Below are 20,448 nucleotides of genomic sequence, written 5' to 3' on the forward strand. Positions count from 1 at the left end.
TATGGACTTCTCTTCACACCTTGTTGCTCATTTCGTATTTTATAAAGACTCAGAACCATCCATCTCCTCCTTCCATCAGCTTGACTTTGGTTATCACTGATGCTTCTTTCAAGATTTCTCTCCTTACTTCCATCAATTTTTCTCTTTTCTTCTTCTATACTTTGCAATCTGGGATAAAGTTCCAGACCATTCTTCTCCTCTTTCCATGTTCCACTCTTGCCATTTCTGACCACTTACTGCCAGTATCAACAATTTTCTTATCTCTTTGCTCATTTTTTCCTTCAATTTTTAGAACTCTGTTGTCTACATTCTTCATTAGATAAACATCCTCAATTTTTCCATCAAATTTTACTGTTTTGCATTCTATATTTTCCATCCTTTTCTCAATTTTCTCTGTTACTACTAATATTTTTTGAATTTCAAAAATAATCATTTGCAATGTTATGGTTTCTTTTTCATGTTGTGCCATTCTTCCAGCTTATAAACACTGCCACTATAGCGTTCAAGGCTTTTTATTAGATTTCAAGCAAGTTCATTATAATCTTTCAAATCAAGGCTTTGTCTTCACTCCAATCCAGCTACTGATAGCACTCCCGAGGAGCACCTGTGTAAACAACCTGTGCTCTTCCTGCTATCACTCTCAATAAACAAATTGAAAAACCTTGAAGTGTAAATCAAATGATCAAAGAGAAAGAAAAGAAAACAATGTTTCCAAGCCTCCAGCCTCTAAGTGGCAGGGTTAATTCTTTTCCTCTGTTGTTACAATAGCAGTAGACTTATATACCGCTTCATAGGGCTTTCAGCCCTCTCTAAGCAGTTTACAGAGAGTCAGCATATTGCCCCCAACAATCTGGGTCCTCATTTTACCCACCTCGGAAGGATGGAAGGCTGAGTCAACCCTGAGCCGGTGGGATTTGAACCGCTGAACTGCTGATCTAGCAGTAGCTTGCAGTGCTGCATTTAACCACTGCGCCACCTTGGCTCTTACAGTCCTCTTTACAGTCCAGTTACAGTCCTCTTTATATTGCTCTTTGTATCCTCTTTATATTCCAAACTTAAAAAAGAAAAATTCTTAAATGGAAAAAGAAAACAGTCCCAGCCAGCATTGTAAAAAAAATAAGAAAGGAACTTTTAATCCATAAGTAGAAAAGAGAATAGAAAGTAGAAGAAGAAAAACTAAGCCATTGAGCTTAAAAAAATAGGAAACATTTGCAAAGATTCCATCCATAAAAAGAAAAATTAAAAAAGATAACACACTAAGTTTAATTTCGCCGCTTACTCTTCTCTGTCTTCAATTTTAGTTTAGCTTTGATTTTTTTGGGGGGTAATCTCTTTTCTAATAATGAAATTTCCTCACCAATTCTACACACTTTCTCTTTCCGCTTTCCTTCCGTTCCGGAGCTGTCCCAACTTCAGCAGCTTTGGAGGCTGCATTTCTGTCATCAAAAAAAAGAGCTATGCAGCAAGAGCATTGAAAAAAGCTGCTTGGCCTAGCTACTTTTTAAAGAAAAATAATGGCTACATACATACATCAATGAGATTTTTAAAAACCTTAGTGCAGTTCCAGTATTCCTGAATAATTAGGAATAATGGGTGAACTTCAGTGCTTCTAAATTTTGAAGAGTCAACCTCAAAAATATTAAGCATTAATTGCCTACTTAATTTATTAAAAAATTAAAAAGTAACTATTAACTAAAAGGGTTTTTTAAAAGCATTTTTTTAAAAAACAGTTTTTTTTAAATCACAATATAATGTTAGGTAATAAAGTTGACACTTTTAAGCACTTCAATAGCATAACATTAATTAATGTTTAACTGATATCAGTTTCTGTAAATAATTTTGTAATAGTTTTGTTTTATAATCTGCCTTGCTAGGCGTAGCAAAAAAGCAGGTTAATTAAATTTAAAACAGCAGATAGAAAAGATAGCAATTGATCCTACATTCTTTCACACACTAATGTTATAGATTCTACTATAAACTGTTATTAATAGCATTATGACCATAATGGTAATAAGAGCCAATTATCTGCTCTTAAAAGTTCTGTCCAGCAAAATGGTTTATGCTGTTTAGAGGAATGGAGATATTAAAATGGCATCTCAAAATACATTAGTGGATCCTATCATTTTTCCAGAAAGCAAAATATCACCAGGCCAATCCATTCCATCTTATTTCATGGAAAGTGATAGATGACTAATATTACACATTTGAAGATTTTTGAGGGATGTTAATATTTATCAACCATTCTTATCATTTTAAGAATTCAAAAGAAACATGAAGAAAGAATGAAAGATTTTATCACATATCTATTTGTAAAAAATGATCAACAAACAAGAACATCGATATGTTTCTGAAAGTTACCACAACTTTTATTATAGAATGTTATAAATAACATTTAATTAATGATCAGCAGTGCTAGTTGCAGTTGCATAAATCTTATGTTTCATATAACACTTAAAGGTGTATAGAGCCAAACCCATGATCCTTATGCTGGATGAAAATAATTGACATTTCTGAAAGCTGAAAGCAAATCCACTGCTGAATGAAAATGATAAGTGCAGTATTAAATTATGAACATTTTAAACATCTTCATAATCTTATGCCTGAAATAATTCTAATTATGTTTTCTGGGTTAATTTTAAATTATTTTTTAAAATATGTAAATTTTACACAATGAATTATTTCATTAATTTTGCATGCTGCCTCATTTATTTGGTCTAGATGCCTTATAATATAATGTAATTCAAAAGCAACAAGTAAAATAAAAATAAATGCTTCTACCAGAATTGGTCAATTGGTCAACTTATCAATATTTTTAACAATAAAGACATCTCTAACAATAAAAAAGTAACAGTCTTCGTATCATATTGCCAAAAACCTGAATTACAGCTCAGGATTCATAACAGCCATTCCTTGAAGTCTCTGTAAAAGAGAAGCATCTTGATTGCCTTACCGATAAACCCTTCTATATTCTTGGGGACAGACTGCTTCAAAGGACAAAAGCCATAGCAGAAGCAAGGGGTTTCCTGACTCTTATCTTCTAATTCACAGAGGAAGGAGACGTGCAAAATGTCCCTTTCTTCTAGTTTGTCAAACACTGGGTTAATTCTGTTCAGAATGGACAGTCTCAAATATATTCCAGTTTACTAGATGTAATGAAAAGAAGAAAAGTTCATTATGTGTCTTACAATTAATATGTTTATTCTTATTTTTAGGAACGACTCCTGATGAGCCTTTTGCCCAGAAATGTTGCCATGGAAATGAAGGAAGATTTCCTTAAGCCACCTGAAAGAATTTTCCATAAGATTTACATTCAGAGACATGACAATGTTAGGTAGGATTGATATGAACTTACAAAATAAATCAGGCTGTATGAACTTTTCACATATCTACAATAATGAGACGCAATGAAAAGCAAAAACATATGCAATGAAAATCTGAATGTCTGCAAGTGAAGAGTATTAACTTATTTTGAGTTAGTAAAGTAGGAAAAATCTCATTCAAAACATTACAAGAGATACAACCAAGCAAATGCCATACTAGTTTTTAATAGAGATGGACAACGTTTTTATAAAACTCTTTCTTTATAGGATGTTTTGGAAACCAAGTTAATTACTAAATTCTAGATTTCATTTGGAACAGAAGCCCTCAGTGATCTCTGTGATTAAAGAATTCTTGTAGCATGGCTACTACTCCTGGCCTTGTGATTTTTTTAAATTCAGAATTTAGCTGAACATGTTACATGTCTTTTCGGGTACAAACAGAAATGTTCAATTTCTGTCTATATTCCTTTTGACAAATCCAAATTGTACAGTATTAATTTAGTCTTTTCCTGCTTCTGCACAATTATTATTACATTACCAAGGTCCCAATATAATTATTTATATCTACTTTTTTACAAATACTAGATGGTCTGTTTGTTGATGAGTTTGAGCCCACACTCACTATCTTTAGCAGGGATGGGTTCCTGCCAGTTCTAACTTCTTCTATAGAAGAGGTTCCACAAATCTACAGTGCCGTTTAGAACTAGTTCCAGCTCCCTCCCCCCGCTCGTCCACACATCATCAAGGTGAAGAATGAGAGGAGAAATTCTGGGAGTTGAAGTCCACAAGTCTTAAAGTTGTCGTTTGAACTCCCCTGGTTTTTTTTCTAAAGGGTTAGAGGTGCAAAAGTCTTGTAACTTGACAGCTTTAAGACATGCACACTTCAATGTCAGAGTTCCTGAGCCAACATGACTGGAGGAGGAATTCTGGGAGTTGAAGTCCACAAGTCTTAAAGCTGTCAAGTTTGAACACCCCTGGGAGTTTTTTTTCTAAAGGGCTAGGGGTGCAAGGGTCTTATAACTTGACAGCTTTAAGACTTGCGTGCTTCACTGCCAGAGTTTCTGAGCCAACATTTTGGTTGCTAAGCAAGAATGTTGTTAAGTGAATTTCATCACATTTTACAAGTTGGCCACGCTGACCCAGTCACATGGCTGGAAAGCCACTCCCACCTGGTCACATGGCCACGAGCCGCTCCCACCCAGTCACATGGCCACCAAGCTACTCCCACAAAGCAGGCCACACCTACAGAAGAGGCTCTAAAAATTTTGAAACCCACCACTGATCTTTAGGAGTATATACCCACATGACTCACGTGCAGATGTGAGCTATATTGTTACCTTTGCTTCCAAGCTACAAAGAGCAAGAAGGTACACTTCTTTTACTGAACTTCTTCATTTATATATTTCATTGAATTCTGAATGTTTGTAGTGTGAATCTTTTATAGATAAAACTTTATTTAGAATTAAATCCCTGAAACTAAACTAGCATTTAGAATATCAGTCTGAAATCACTTGGAAAGAAATAATAGAATAGTCTCTAAAAAGGAAGATGCTGCATCATCTGACATTAAAAAGGTGATAAGGCATATTGCCAACAAAACCTCTGGGTTGTTGCTTTCCTTCATCAAGTTTCAGATCCATCATTCAGAATCCATTTCATTAGATACTTCACTCCAGTAGGAAAGTGTTCTGCATCCCCTTGCTGGGTGAGTGTTTACTACTTCACCAGCACTTCCCATGATCAAATGGTTTGTAATTAAACTGTATGCAATGTCTCAGGGACTTGGGTGAGTCATCTACTCCATGGACATATTAATCCATTCCCATTCAGCTATTTAATTTCAGGCCAAATCACAATTCTGTACAAAGGAATAAGCTAAAAAGGCATTACCTGCCTCACACATCTCCTGTTTATCTAATCCAACTCTTTTTTTAAAGAACATGCATAAGAGACACATGTCTCTTGATGCTCTTTCAGCAGCAAAAAAAAAAGCAGCAGTCATTTTCTATTCTTGCCACTCTCTATGCCCATCCTAAATATAGACACTGCAGCTGGTTCAGACACTACTTTGAAGCAAAATATAGATTTTATTTTTGTTTAAAAGGTTTAGCATGGCGTTGTGGCATTTAACAATGACTTACACAGCATATGAGACAAAGGTGGGTTGCTCCCAGTTTGGCCCGGATTAGGCAAACCGGTAGTAGTAGCAGTGGGAGGCTCTGCCTACCCGTTCAGATACTTCTGTGCATACGTGCAGTGAGTGCACCCGAACCGGTGGTAGAAAAATTGGCAACCCACCTCTGATGTGAGACCTCCACATAAAAGGTGGTGGCTGATGGATTTGAAGAAAATATAGAGGGTGATAGAAAGTTTTGTGAATAAAGGCTATAGGACTGTGATTGGTGAGGTGGAAATCAGGAGGTTTCACACCAGATAGGGGCCATTACTTCTTTTAAAACTCTTATTATTATAATATAAATGTGATTAGAAAAAATGAAGACATTCCTAAATTGCATATTTTTTAAAGTATTCAAAAGTATTCAAAAGAAAAGAAAACTAAAACAGGAAAAAAGCAAAACATATCCTAACCATCTAATCCTACCTTGCATCAACAGAGGAATAGTTTCAAGATCATATGAAGTGATAAGACTGCTTTATATTGCACTGGTGAACCCACACTTGGAATACCATATCTAATTCTGGTCATTAAGATATTAAAAAGATGCTGAAATTCTAGAAAGAGTGCAGAGGAGAGCAACAGAGGTGATAAGGGGTCTGGAGTAGAGGTGGGTTCCTACCAGTTCGGCTCAGTTCAGCCAAACCCGTAGTGGTGTGCCAGCCTGGGTTGCAGAACCAGCTGTGACTCGGGTTGGTAATGCCTCCGAACCGATTCCCCAGTTGCCGCAGTTGCCACCGCAATCTTGTTTTTGAGTTCTGTTCATGTGTGCAAAGCACACTCACGAGCAAACTGGCAGTAACACCGGCTAGAATCCATCCCTGGTCTGGAGGCCTTAACTGAGGGAACTAGAAACTTGGTAATGAAGAAAAAGGGCTAGGGATAATAGGGATAACAGTTTTCAATACTTGAGGAATTGTCACAGAGGAAAGGGAATCAACTTATTCTCCAAAGCACCTGGGGGCAGGAGAAGAAGCAATGGAAGGAAGAACATTAGAGAGAGATGCAATTTAGAATTAAAGAAAATCAGTGAAATGGCTTGCTTCAGGAACTTGTCGGTATTCTATGCCTCAAGGTTTTCAAGAAGTGACTGGACAGCCATTTGTCCAGAATAGTAGAGGATCTTCTGTATAAGGTGTTGGACCAGAAGACCTCCAACATTTCTCCTCTGTTCTCTCTCTCAAGATTACCAAAAATGGTCCGTTAACATGGATATCTATCTCTGCAGCATTTAAAAACATGTACAGATATTTAAAGCTGGTTTTGGGGACAAAATATGGTTCAGGCTTTATTTGGATAATCTCTTTTTCCCTTGGTATTCTGGATTAAAGCAGTCAATAAGTGGACACTCTTCTGATAGATAATTTTTCTCAGCCATTTTCCTATGGCTCCAGTTCAGCTACTGAGGGTTTTATTTTATTTTTTTAACATAATGTAGAAATAAGAGTAAAATGCTGCACCATCTCTTAATCTTTCTTGCAATACAGGAGATTAAGGAAAACCTTAAATTACAACCTGCCCCAGATGGATGGCATTGCCATTATGATATGATCTTACCATTTTTAATTTTCTGTTTATGTTATACCTTGCTTTAAACTAAATGAAGCAACACAAAAATATTAGTAATAAAAATGTAAAATATCATGGTAATAAAGACATGATCATGCAGAGATACCTTTAATTAGTTGAAGAGAGGTTCTTCCTGTGTGCTCCTGTTTTTTTTAAAGTAGAGGTAGTCCTCAACTTACGACTACAATTGACCCCAAATTTATGTTGGTGAGACATTTGTTAAGTGAGTTTTGCCCCATTATATGACTTTTCTGGTAAGTGAATCACTGCAATTATTAAATTAGTAAAGTGATTTCCCCATTGAATTGCTTGTCCGAAGGTCACAAAATGGGATCACATGATCCCAGGACTCTGCAACCCTCATAAATGTGAGTCAGTTGTCAAGCATCTGAATGTAAATCATGACCATGAGGATCCTGCAATGGTCATAAGTGTGAAAAATGGTCATAAGTCCCTTTTCCCATGCCATTGTAACTTTGAACAGTCACTAAGCGAACTGTTGTAAGTCGAGGACTACCTGTACTTGCACTGAGGTATGGTAATATAATTGAAATTGGAATTTATAGACATAAGTTTCATCCTAAATCAAAGTAAGGCACAGGGATAATACAAATGTACCCAGGAATTGAAAAGTATGATGGAATATTATGGTGGTCAAACTAATTCAAAAATATTAGCTCAGCTTTATGAGAGATTTAATGGAGCTGAGATTCTGCCAGCATCCTTGCTGACTGAGCACTCCATCCCTTCAAGGTATGACCAAGAAAAGGCTGGCTACATAAAATAATGTGCAGTTATCACAATTTTTGTTTTATGCGCCTTCCCCAATTTTCTCTAAAATGTTAACATGTAAGTTATTGGCAAAATATTTCTGACTCTTCCTTTCATTTTACAGTATATTATTTGCAGACATTGTGGGATTTACCAGTTTGGCATCTCAGTGTACTGCTCAAGAACTAGTGAAGCTTCTGAATGAACTTTTTGGAAAGTTTGACGAATTAGCCACAGTAAGTGCATATGCTTTTGTCACCATGAATTTAATATTTAATGCTTTGTGAATTATACAAAGCTGAGATGTGTTTCTAATCCAATTTCCATAACTTTTTCTTCTAAAAAGTCAATAGCTCATCAAATACTTTGGTTAACAATCTATAAAACCATGTTTAAACAATTGATGGAAGTTCCAAGTACCATTTTTGTGCTCATGATTGCTAAAAACTGCTAGCTTTGTTTTCTGTCACACCGAGTTAGAGAATGTTGCATTATAGATGACAGTTCTAATATAATCTATAAAAATAGGTGTTCCATGGATTTTTTTCTAAAAGAAAAAGCCTCTATATTGTAGCCTTTTTCATTCTGTAGCTTTAAAAAAAATGTTCTATGCAGTTCTTAGCTACCAAAAGTCAGCCGCCCCTAAAATAATCAATTGGAATTAGTGATAGAAATAATAATTAGAGCTGACATTTCACCACCAGTTGTTACATAACACAATTAAAATTATTTTGAAGAATTAATATTGATCATACCGTGCATAGAGTGCAGAACTACATAATATTCCTTATTTTTTTCACTTAGAAAAAAACCTCATAATATTAATTAGGCAATTTTGTATGTGCACATTCAATTCAAACCTTTATTGTCAATGCACCTGTGTACAATGAGATTGGCTGAGCTTCCCTTAGTGTACCCCCAACACAAATACATCTCAATAACTCACAGTGAAAGAAAGAAAACCCCTAACCCAGTAAATCATACTAACAAACACACAATCTTCTATAGTTATATGTGCATAACATTACATTATAATAAATTGGACCAAAATGAACACTTTGCACATTGCACTATCCCTGCAATTCTATCATATTACATACTTATGATGTTATGTTGCATTCAGGAGTCCGTCAGCCCGTGGATAAAAGCTGTTCTTCAGCCTGTTCGTACGATTGACTATGCTTCTATATCTTGTGCCCAATGGTAGGAGAGTAAATAAATGCTGATCAGGGTGTGAGTCGTCACTGAGAATTTTTCTCACTCTTCTAAGGCAGCACATCTAGTGGTGTCAGGGGACAGCCCATGATGTTTTGTGCCATGCTCATCACCCTCTGTAATGTCTTTCTATCCGTGGTTGTCAAGCCAGTATACCATACCATCCAATAAGTGAGGACGCTTTCTATTGTGGACCAGTAAAAGGAGGTCATCAGTTGTTGTTCCACCTTCTTCTTCCACAAGACCCTAAGGAAGTGGAGTCTCTGTTGGGCCTTCCTGGCCACCTGGATTGTGTTGGTTTTCCAGGTGAGATCTTTGCTAAGATGGACTCCCAGAAATTTGAAGGAGGGGAATCTCTCCACACAGACCCCCTCGATGGAAAGTGGGGCAGGTTCCTCTTTCTTCTTCTGGAAGTTCAGCACTATTTCCTTTGTCTTGCTGATGTTCAGGTACAAATTGTTTTCTGAGCACCATGTGGATAATTTTTGACACTCCCCCCCCCAATATGCTGCTCCATCTCCACCTGTAATGAGGCCCGATATGGTGGTATCATCTGCAAACTTGATAATTACAGTGGATGGGTCAGAAGATACACAATCGTATGTGTACAATGAATGCAGGTATGGACTGAGCACACAGCCCTAAGGAGAGCCAGTGCTGAGTTTCAGGGAGAAGGATATGAAAGACCCAGCCCTCACTGTTTGTGACTGGTCCATTAGAAAGTCTTTAATCTATTCAGAGATGGGAGAGGAAAAATTCAAATCATTCAGCTTTTCAGTAAGGATGCTCAGCAGAATGGTATTGAAGGCCAAGCTTTAGTCTATGAAAAGCATTCTGACACAGTTTCCAGGTTTCTCTAGATGACTCACTATGGAATGTAAAGCAGTAGCTATGGTGTCATCTGTCAACCTATTCCCCCTGAAGACAAACTGGTATTGGTCAAAATTTGGTAGAAGGCATGACCGAAGGTGTTGAAGAACCAATCTGTCAAAGCACTTCATCACTACAGATGTTAATGCAATAGGTCTGTGGTCATTCAGGCAGTTAATTGCTGTTTTCTTTGGGACTGGGATGATGGTGGCTGCTTTCAAGTATGATGGAATACTGGCTATTTGCAAGGAGATGTTAAGACCCTTGCATTTTCTTTTCTTTATTAATTTCATCCTATTTTACTAAAATTTAAGTTCCTTTGATACTCTGTTGCATGGATGTGTTTGTGTGGAATCTACTTGGTTTTTTCTTCTGTTTTGTTTTTTGCCCGCTATTTCTGTAGTACTAGACAACATACTGCTTATGTAGAAAAGAGAAAAAGTAGTAGGGAACAGAAGCATTAATTTATCTAGCTTAAGTTTTATCCTATACAGTATATTTTATCACATTTAATTTTGCTTTCTAGCACCATTTTTAGCAGATAATTTAGTTCACCAATAGCACAAATTCATTTTCCTTTGTTTTTCTGTTTTGCTAACTTGTACCATACTTTAAATATTTAAAAGAAGAACTTGCGATCATGGAGGAAAAAAGTTGCCATTGCATTTGAGTCCATCTACCTTGCTGTTGCTCATATTCTTCTTCTCTTATGTTCTATCTTCCCAATATTACAGCCTTATCTATGGCATTAGGTTTTGTGTAATGTATCTGAAATAAGATAATTTGAGTTGATCATTTGTGCCTCAAATGAGAACTCTAGGTTGATTTGTTTGGTTTTCTTGATTGCGTCCACAGTATTCTCAGGAGGATTCTCCAATAACAAAGTTTAAAAATGTAAATAATCTATCCTACCTCTTCAAAGTGCAACTTTCATTTTCATACAACATCACAGGAAATACCATGATTGAATGATTCTGTATGCTGTAGGCATAACCATTTTTTTTACAAAAATACAACATATTTGATTGATTGATTGAAGTTGAACTGAACTGATTTGATAACAACAGCAGATAAAATATTTTTTAAAATATTAAAAGTGCATTCATAAAGTGTTTTTGCCTGTTGCTTAAAAATAACAAACGGCTAGTTTAATGATAGAGGAAACATATCTTTTTATTGATGCTGGACAGATTTCAAATAGAAGAGGGACATTAAAGAAAATGTTCTTAAAATAGAAGAAAGTAGATATGGGAATTGTCGTTAGTTCAGTCAAATGACACTTGAGGCTTTAAAGATATGTATCAGTATATTGAAATGGTTTCAGAGGCAATTTGATATTGTAGCTCTATTAAAATTGTCTTACAGTGAATCAGACAAGATGTATTAGAGGCCAACATATTCTGTATGTAAAACCAGTCTTACCCATGATATATTACAATCATTCTTTAGATAACATATGGGAAATGGCTAGCTACCAATCAGATAAAACCTATAGTGACATGAACATCTTAATGAATTTCTTCTTTTTTAGAGGATAGATGAATGTATAGCCATCCAGAACATATTATACAACTTGCCCCCAAATACAAAATAATCTAGCCACCACCATTTCTGTTGTGTCAAGATTCAACTCCACTTTTATTATTTATGTAAATTACTGCATTTGGCCACAGTCATTTTAAAACTGACGGACTGCTAGATATATGCTTCTATTCAACTGTCCTGAAACCCTCCCATATATATATATATATATATATATATATATATATATATATATATTGGACAAAGTGATATATTCCAGGAAGGCAGGACTCAATATTGATGACAGATACTTGATAACTTTTCATTATTATAAATACATAATGTGAATTTGCTGAATTAAGCCTTACAAACATTTTTGAGGTAACTGTAAAATTTGTCAAAATATTTATTTTCTCGGGTATGGAATCAATCAAGAAATCTGCCATTATATCAGAATGTTGTTATAACTCCAAAAATACAATATCAAACTTTTAAAGGAGTTACTCCATGTCTGAGTTGATTACACAATTATGCTTAATTTAATTGTGTATAGTCACATGTTTTTGTAGAAATTAAAAATGGTTCAGGAAACAAATTATTTGTGCCACTTCTTTTTAATGTAATGCAACAATCTTGCATGTCTGCCCCATTCACATACTGTATATAACAACAATACTTGGTATATTTGAGCTGCATTTGAAGCAACGAAGCAGAGGTGGGTTCCTACCTATTCAGTCCGGTTCGCCCGAATAGGTAGTAAAAATCTGGCGTACCTTTCTGAACCGGTAGTAATAGCAGCCTGGCCATGCCCCCTAACTGGTTCCCTCAGTCGTCACTGCTGTAGCTGATATGTTTTTTGGCTGGAAAAGGAGGCCGAGAGAAACAATCCTGTTGCCAAGATATGCAACAGGGGGGAAATGATCTAGATTTAGGGGATATTCCTATCCAACCCTTGTCATGGTCTGATCATTTCCTCATCAGGCTTGACTTCCATACTGCTACCCCTCACTGAAGGGAGGCAGAACCGACTAGATGGTTCCACCCCAGGTGCCTGATGAATCCTGAAAGGTTCCTGATGGAGCTTGGGACTTTTCCTGAATTGCTTACTCACAGCTCGACCGAAGCCCTAGTGGAAGCCTGGGATAGGGCAGCCACTGGGGCCTTGGATCGCATTGTCCCTTTGCGGCCTCTGACCTGGTGTCGATCCCAGGTAGCTCCCTGGTTTACCAAGGAGCTCCGGGAGATGAAACGCCAGAAAAGATGCCTAGAGAGTGGTTGGAGGGCCAGCCGGTCTGAATCTGATCGAACACTAGTAAGAATTCATATTAAATCCTACTTGGTGGTGATAAAAGCGGCGAAATGGCAACATTTTTACGCTCTCATCACATCCGCAGATAACTGCCCAGCTGCCCTGTTTAGGGTGACCTGTTCCTTACTTAACCAAGGAACTAGGAAAGATCCATTGCAGGGTAGGACTGAAGAATTTGTTCAGTATCTGCAGGATAAAATCGCTCATATCAGGACAGGCTTGGACTCTGAATGGGTAGATTCGGGTGAGTCGGAGACGGAGATGAATCTTGTGGAGACTATCTGGGATGAGTTTGACTCTGTGACCCCCGAGGGCATGGACAGGATTATGGTGAGACTCAGTGCTGCCACTTCTGTGCTGGACCCGTGTCCCTCTTTGTGTCAGCGTTCCAAATACCATGTAGAATCAAATCAGAATCGAAGGCTTAAAGTTCCAATTTAATAAAGCAGGCATGTTGGCACATAGCTGTGGGGATCCCAACTCTGGAAGTTACATCAGAATCCCACCCAGTTAAAAGTTCATGATCTTGTCCCCACACCCACAATCCATCACATGGTCCAATCTCCTTCTTTCATGCTGGCGTCCATGCCCAGCTTCTTCCGGTCAGGTGTACTAGTGTGGAGACAAAGGATGACCTTGGCTTCTAGCAAAAAATGAAAACAATACATTCCAAAATCCTACTCCTTCTAATCCCCCCTCCCATTGACTATACTTAAAGAAACAGCATAATGAAATAAGAGAAAGTGTGGCAGGCCAAAATTCTAAAAGGAATATAAATTCAGGCCTAACACTTTGTTAGTTTCAGCTTCCCAGGAGGTGACACGAGATTGGCTCCAGGCAATTACCAACGCTTCATTGAGAGAGGGGTTCTTTCCCACTGCCTTGAAGGAGGCGGTGGTGAGGCCCCTCCTTAAGAATCCTTCCCTGGACCTAGCTTCTTTAGCCAACTATCGTCCAGTCTCCAACCTTCGCTTTGTAGCCCGGGTACAGCACAGAGACGGCATTGGTTACATTGGTTACATTGGTTGATGATCTCTGGCAGGCCCGGGACAAGGGCTGCTCCTCTGTCCTGGTCCTATTAGACCTCTCGGTGGCTTTCAATACCATCGACCATGGTATCCTACTGCGACGACTCGGGGGGTTGGGAGTGGGGGGCACTGTTTTATGGTGGTTTTCCTCCTACCTGTCAGATCGGTCACAGTTTGTGTTGACTGGAGGACAGGGATCGACCCCACCCACTTGTGGGGTGCCCCAGGGGTCGGTTCTCTCACCCCTCCTGTTCAACATATATATGAAACCACTGGGCGAGATCATCCGTGGTTTGGGGGTATGGTATCATCAATATGCTGATGACACCCAACTTTTCATCTCTACCCCAAGCCACCCAAATGATGCCCACGACGTGATGTCCCGATGCCTGGAGGCTGTGCGGATCTGGATGAGGAGGAACAAGCTCAAGCTCAATCCCTCCAAGACTGAGTGGAGTCATCCCAATTTTTGCATCTTATTCCATCTTTGATGATAGGGGGGAAATTTTAGCCCCCTTGGAGAGGGCCCACAATCTGTGAGTCCTCCTGGATATGCAGCTTAGTTTAGAAGAACATTTGATGGCTGTGATCAGGGGGACCTTTTACCAGGTTCACCTGGTATGTCAGTTGCACCCCTTTCTGGATCAAGATGCTCTGTGCACACTCATGCCCTCGTCCTTTCTGCCTGGACTGCTGCAATGCTCTCTACATGGGGCTGCCCTTGAAGAGCACCCAGAGGCTTCAGCTGGTCCAGAATGCGGCCATACAGGTTATCATGGGAGTACATAGGTGCCCCCATGTTACACCCCTTTTAGGCGGCCTGCACTGGTTGCCGGTTGTTTTCCAGGTGCGATTCAAGGTACTAATTATGACCTTTAAAGCGCCTGCAAGACCACCTACTGCCACCAGTAGCCTCCCACCGCCCAGTGCGATCCCATAGAGTTGGCCTCCTCAGGGTGCCATCGGCCAGACAGTGTTGGCTAGTTACCCCCAGGGGGAGAGCCTTCTCTGTGGGAGCGCCTTCCCTCCAGAATGAACTGCCCACAGAGCTTTGTATAATCCTCGACCTCCAGTCCTTCTGACATGCCCTAAAAAGTTGATAAGCCAGCCTGGCCTAAACAGAATAAAATAAATGATTAATTTAATTGTTAATTTTAATCTAAGTTTTTAAATTGTATTGTTAATATTAACTGGGTTTGTTTTTGGATACTTTATTTAATTTCCTTTTTCACTTTTGTAATATGTGTTTTTTTTAATGTTGTATGCGGCTCTGAGTCCTTTGGGAGAAGGGCAGCATATAAATCCAATAAACAAACAAACAAACAAACAAAAGAAATTCCAATTTCAGCCTCCTGATGTGGTGCAAGGCTTTGGATGAAGGAGGGAGGGAGGTTGATCAGCAGGTTGAGTGAGGGGGGTGGCAGCATTTTCCCCTTCTCCCAGCCTCCAGAAGCACTCTGCAGGCTTCAGCAGGGCTGGGGGAAGGGAAAATGCCCCAAGTTTTGCAAAAAAAGAATGGGTGCATTTTTCCCTTCTCCCAGCTCTGCTGAAGCTTGCAGAGTGTTCCTGGGGCCTGGGGAGGCCAAAGCTTTTTTTTCTTACTGGGTAGTTTGCAGGGGCTCCATTAACTCCAGTGAGGCTGGAGGACCCCCTCCCCCATCAAAACCTTTCACCACCGTTTCGGTGGGCATGGCTTGGTGAGGGGGCCATGTGGCTGGGTGTGTGTGAGTGATATCAAGTTGACCACACCCACTCAGTCATATGCCCCCCATCTAGCCATGCCCACCGATCCAGTAGTAAAAAAAATTGAAACCCACCCCTGCAACAAAGCCACTACTTTTAGATCTCTATGGCTATTCCATGTATTCCACTCAGTGCATGGATGAGCTTTAACAACAGTTCCATGCTTTTGTATGTTTCTTTAATATGTGCAGCAACAAATATTGAAGGGTATACATTGCCATTATGTAACAGGATAGCTTTGAGACTTAACACTGATGAATCCATAAAATAAGTCATTCCTTGGGTCATGTTCACAACCCATAGCTGTGAACAAACCATCACTGTCACTACAGAAAATGAGCCTGTCACAAAGCTTAAGAAACTTCTTAAATTATCTTGGTGGCTTCAAAAGACAGAAATTTTTATACCTGATGAGATCAAACACTATCCATGTAGTCTTGAAACCAGTAGTTCTGCTTCTGACTTTGATAAACCTCAGTCCCTGACCAGATCATTTAATTCTGATTAAGTTATGAAATGAGACCCACCAGACATACACAGTTCAGCTGGATCATTGTCACTTTCTATGCCTACTCGGTACATTGCAATATCTTCATCTGTTTCATCTAAGCACCATTTCTTTGGTGATTTTAATACTAGCAAATTGTCATCATATTGGTCTCATGGCTGAAGAAAGATAAGGGTGTTTAATTGATTTCTTATTTTTAGCAAATAAACCAGTGACATTAGTGATCATACGTGGACTTGCCAGACTAAGCTAAACATTGTGCAATTGCAAAAATAATAGCAGATTTGAATTTTTAGTGTACAAACATATATACAGTATTTAAAACCTCTCATTGAAAAAAATGCAAAAATTAATTTTCATCTCATTAAATGACACATCCTATAAAATACTAGTTTAAAGAAGAGGAGGGCTTGTAGTGACATGATGGCAGTCTTCCAATATCTATGAGACTGCCACAGACAATCGATTCGCCAAAGTACCTCAAAGCAGTGCAAGAATCAGTGAATGAAAACTGATCAAGGAGAGATCTAGTCTAGAAATAAGGAGACATTTCCTGACAGTTAGAACAATAAATCAGTGGAACAGTTTGCCTTCAGAAGTTGTGGATGCTCCATCACTGGAGGGTTTGAGAAGAAATTGGACAGCCTGAAATGGTAATGGGTCTCCTACTTCAGGGGATTTACCTACAATATTTCCAGGGTCCCTTCCAACTCTGTTATTCTGTTATGGATAGGTAATTTTTCTGTGCAAGTTGCTAGTTGGGCCACACCACATTCATAAGCAAACTATTTCTCTCTTCTGCCAAATAATTCTGAGGAACTAACTGACCCCTCCCCATTGACCTGCCTACAGATCCCTCTCATATTTTTCAAATAAGAAAAAAAGTGAATTTTAAACTTTGTTACCTAGCAAGTAAATAGCTAAACTTTTATGATTTTGAACAAGATCCTGTAATGGGGGGGGGGTTGTTCCCCCTGCCACAATCTGCTTGTTCAGTAAACAAAAGAAGAAAGAAAGCAGCAAATCTTCCTTTTTTTTTCTCAGTAATCCATTGCAGCTTGCTGATTTCCTACTGTAATTTCCTTTATTACAATTACCTTTGGAAAGTTAGTAGTCCATACCTGTCCAGGCTACTAGCTGGTAGCTGCACAGACAGGATAGCTGCAAAGTGTTTGAATAGATGGACAAATGGATGAAGAGAATATAGAATTTTCGGAAAGATTTCTTTTACATCCCCAATTAACAATTTCCTAAGTATTTTTTTATTATAAAGTCCTTATCAGTTTCAAAAGAAAGAACTCATTCTGACTGTCAACAAATTTTTAAGCAGATGTTCCATGTTAGTTCATCATGAATGCTCATGTGCTAGGAGAGTGCAATACTTTCCCATTCCTCATTCATTAGAAAACATTTAAAAGAGTCAGTCCCAATTCTCTAAAGTATACATCCACTAAGAAATGGTTGCTTTATTTTATACCATTTAATTTGCCATTATCATGGGCAGTCAGATGTAATCCATTGATTGATTCTAACATTTGATAATTATGGGCATTTGGGTAGTATGAATTCCATGTATACTACCCTGACATACTATCTTCCTCCATTGTCACCAAGCTTTACATATAACAGCAGCTGAAACTACAAGAAAAGAAGACAAAACCAAGACTAACAGAATGCAGGTATATACAACTGCAGATATTTAAGGACACATAACATTTCTATGTATACTAAGTAAGATTATTTAAGATGAGATTGTCCATTTAAAAATGAAGCATTAAAATAGTAAACCAAGACTTCATAAAAGAGATGGGCTGCGATACATCTAAGGCAACAGTGTTAGATAATTAAAATTAGTTATTATAGAAAGGTGTTCAGTTAAGCTAATTTTACTCCTCTCCCTATCTTTCCTTCGTTAAAGGAAAACCATTGCAGAAGGATAAAGATCCTTGGTGACTGTTACTATTGTGTATCAGGATTGACCCAACCCAAAACTGATCATGCTCATTGCTGTGTTGAAATGGGATTGGATATGATTGACACCATCACGTAAGTACTTTACATGCTTAATGTAATGTATTTTAGGCAAAAAAAAATCCAATAATTTAATCTTTTAAGAGAAGTTTGTGAATAGAGCAAAAAAGATTAAAGAAGAAGCAAGATCCTCTCATTACTTTAGACTGCAATGTTGAATATTCAATGTTGAATACAGAAATGGTGTGAAAAATGTTCAGCCACTGGAAAACTGCCTACATTCAGCTTTGTGAGTCTCAAGTTGTGAAAACGTCCTGCTCTAAATACCCAAATTCTTCCAAGAAATTTGCTTTGGTAGAACAGTGTGTTATAACGCGGGATTTAAAAGACTAAAGATCCACTGAATTTATCTTCTGGGAAAAAAAACATACTCACTTTCATCAGCAAGAAATAGCAGAGCTTTACAATTTCATCCTCCTTTGCTTAACTGAGAACTGCTGTGCATTTGTAATTTCTGAGTTCTAAGGATTAACTTTTCATAGAAAACTGTTCAGAGGAACAGTATAAGGATTTTTTTTTATTTGTCATAAAATTAATACTCACTCTAATACAGAAACAAAGGGAGATAAATGTCTTTTCACAATAATGTTTTATTTTTATCTTTGAAAACAATTCTTTGTAACAATATTTTTTCTGTGGGCCATGTTTGCTTAGTTACTTAAATAAAACTATAAAACAGTAATTTAAATATCGCATGGTGATTTCTGCAATTTTTCTTTGATATGAACATTCCATTTTTTGTCAGCTGTCATAGCAATCTAATATAAATATTCATAACTCTCTGATATAAGAAAATATAAGTAAATTAGGATCATATGCAAAATAAATGCTTGTCAATGGAAGCACTGCATAGAAGTTGTATCTGAAAATAAATTGATTTTAGCAAAATTTGAACAAAAGCAAGCAAAAGTTAAATAAATATATTTAATGTTACCTGATTGCATTTTGTCCTGGTGACTTAATACTAAAGTGAAGATTGTAAGGAAAACATTAAGAAAAATGCCCCTGTAATAGGTGCACTCAAACTCGAATTAAAAGAGAAATTTGCAAAATTTTTGTAAGCAATGTATTTCTCAGAAGCAGATGGAGATTTACTTCAAATAGAACATAATAAGATTATCTACTGGAAAATAAGGGGCATAGGGGGAGGAAAATGCAACATTGTCTTGGGTGCAAGGTGATTGTATTGAATTGCAACCCTTGTATCTTTCTCTCCATTGTTGGGGAGCATTGATTCATAGTACATGTAATCATAACTGAGTATTGCACTTTCATAGCTGAGTATTGCACTTGAAAATCAAAAGTTTTGAACGAAAATTCTACTAACTTGTAATTAGACAAATGATACTATTAAAAAGAAGCAGGATTGAATAATGTGAGAGTTCACAAGAAATTCCATGGTTTTCTTTTAACATGTAGTTCTCAGTAAGTAAAATGTTTTTGTTAAATAGCTAAGAAATATTTGTAAATGTAATAAATTTCTTTTTTTTTAACCAGACAGTAGACTTTTATTTGTCATTTTTCTCATGCATCATTTGTCTTGAAGAATTTCCTGTAGAGGGTGCTAATAGGGACCAGTTGGATTTTCTGTTAATGAAAAACAAACCACACTAACCTCAAGAACACTTTTAGACAGAAGCTTATATCTGTTAGTACTAGTATTTCTACAAAATTATGAGTCCCGTAGTCTGATTTCAGGACTATCCAAAGGCATGAAGAAAAGCTTTAGTGCACAACCAGCAATCTGCAAACTTGAAGCTCATCAAGAGTTTACAACTAAAATTATAGTATCACCCAGCAGCAAATCCATGTTGCCTCTGTGTAAAAGACATTCTTTTTTTTTAATGATTTTATTTATGGTTTTTTTCTTTAACATATACTTAGTGAATAGTACATTGTCTGGGTCAATTTACCTTAAACAGAGTACTGATAACAGTAGTAATGCTGTTTAGGTATACATAAAAACAATCTTTCAACTTCTAAGATTTGCAATGTATATGTATATAAATATAATGTATTATATTTTGTAAGTATACATATTAATGTTTTCCCCATTTCTACTTTCTACCTCTTTTTTCTAACCCCTAATACAACTATTTCCATATTAAAAAGTATTATGTATCTATCCATCATCTCTTACTCGTTACTATTTAAATATACATGGTACTAGTTTTTCAACTTCTAACATTTACATAACAATTATAGTAGCTATATCATGTGACAGTATGCATAATAACATTTTCCCAATTTCTAAGTTCTAACTTTATTTTCTAATCTTTAGTAAAAACAAATCCATATTAAGAGGTATTCTCCATCATCTCTCACCCTTTTTAATATTTACACTCTTATTGACTTTTTGATCAATCTCTCATGCTCCTCCTTTGGGA

At 37.3% G+C, this 20,448-nt stretch overlaps 1 protein-coding gene across 1 annotated transcript in view; it reads left to right on the forward strand.

The window, feature by feature from the left end:
* The window catches only part of ADCY1 (adenylate cyclase 1), a 261,866-nt gene that overhangs the window by 133,784 nt on the left and 107,634 nt on the right, over nucleotides 1-20,448 (forward strand). The window contains exons 3-5 of the mRNA XM_014060098.2: nucleotides 3,213-3,331; nucleotides 7,961-8,072; nucleotides 17,949-18,076. Of these exons, the coding sequence (XP_013915573.1) occupies nucleotides 3,213-3,331; nucleotides 7,961-8,072; nucleotides 17,949-18,076 (359 nt within the window). The remainder of the gene's footprint in view (nucleotides 1-3,212; nucleotides 3,332-7,960; nucleotides 8,073-17,948; nucleotides 18,077-20,448) is intronic.

The sequence above is a fragment of the Thamnophis sirtalis genome, unplaced genomic scaffold (genome assembly GCF_051295495.1).
Source record: "Thamnophis sirtalis isolate CommonGarterSnake01/CBP01778 unplaced genomic scaffold, rThaSir2_p1.2 scaffold_4, whole genome shotgun sequence".
Taxonomy (NCBI): domain Eukaryota; kingdom Metazoa; phylum Chordata; class Lepidosauria; order Squamata; family Natricidae; genus Thamnophis; species Thamnophis sirtalis.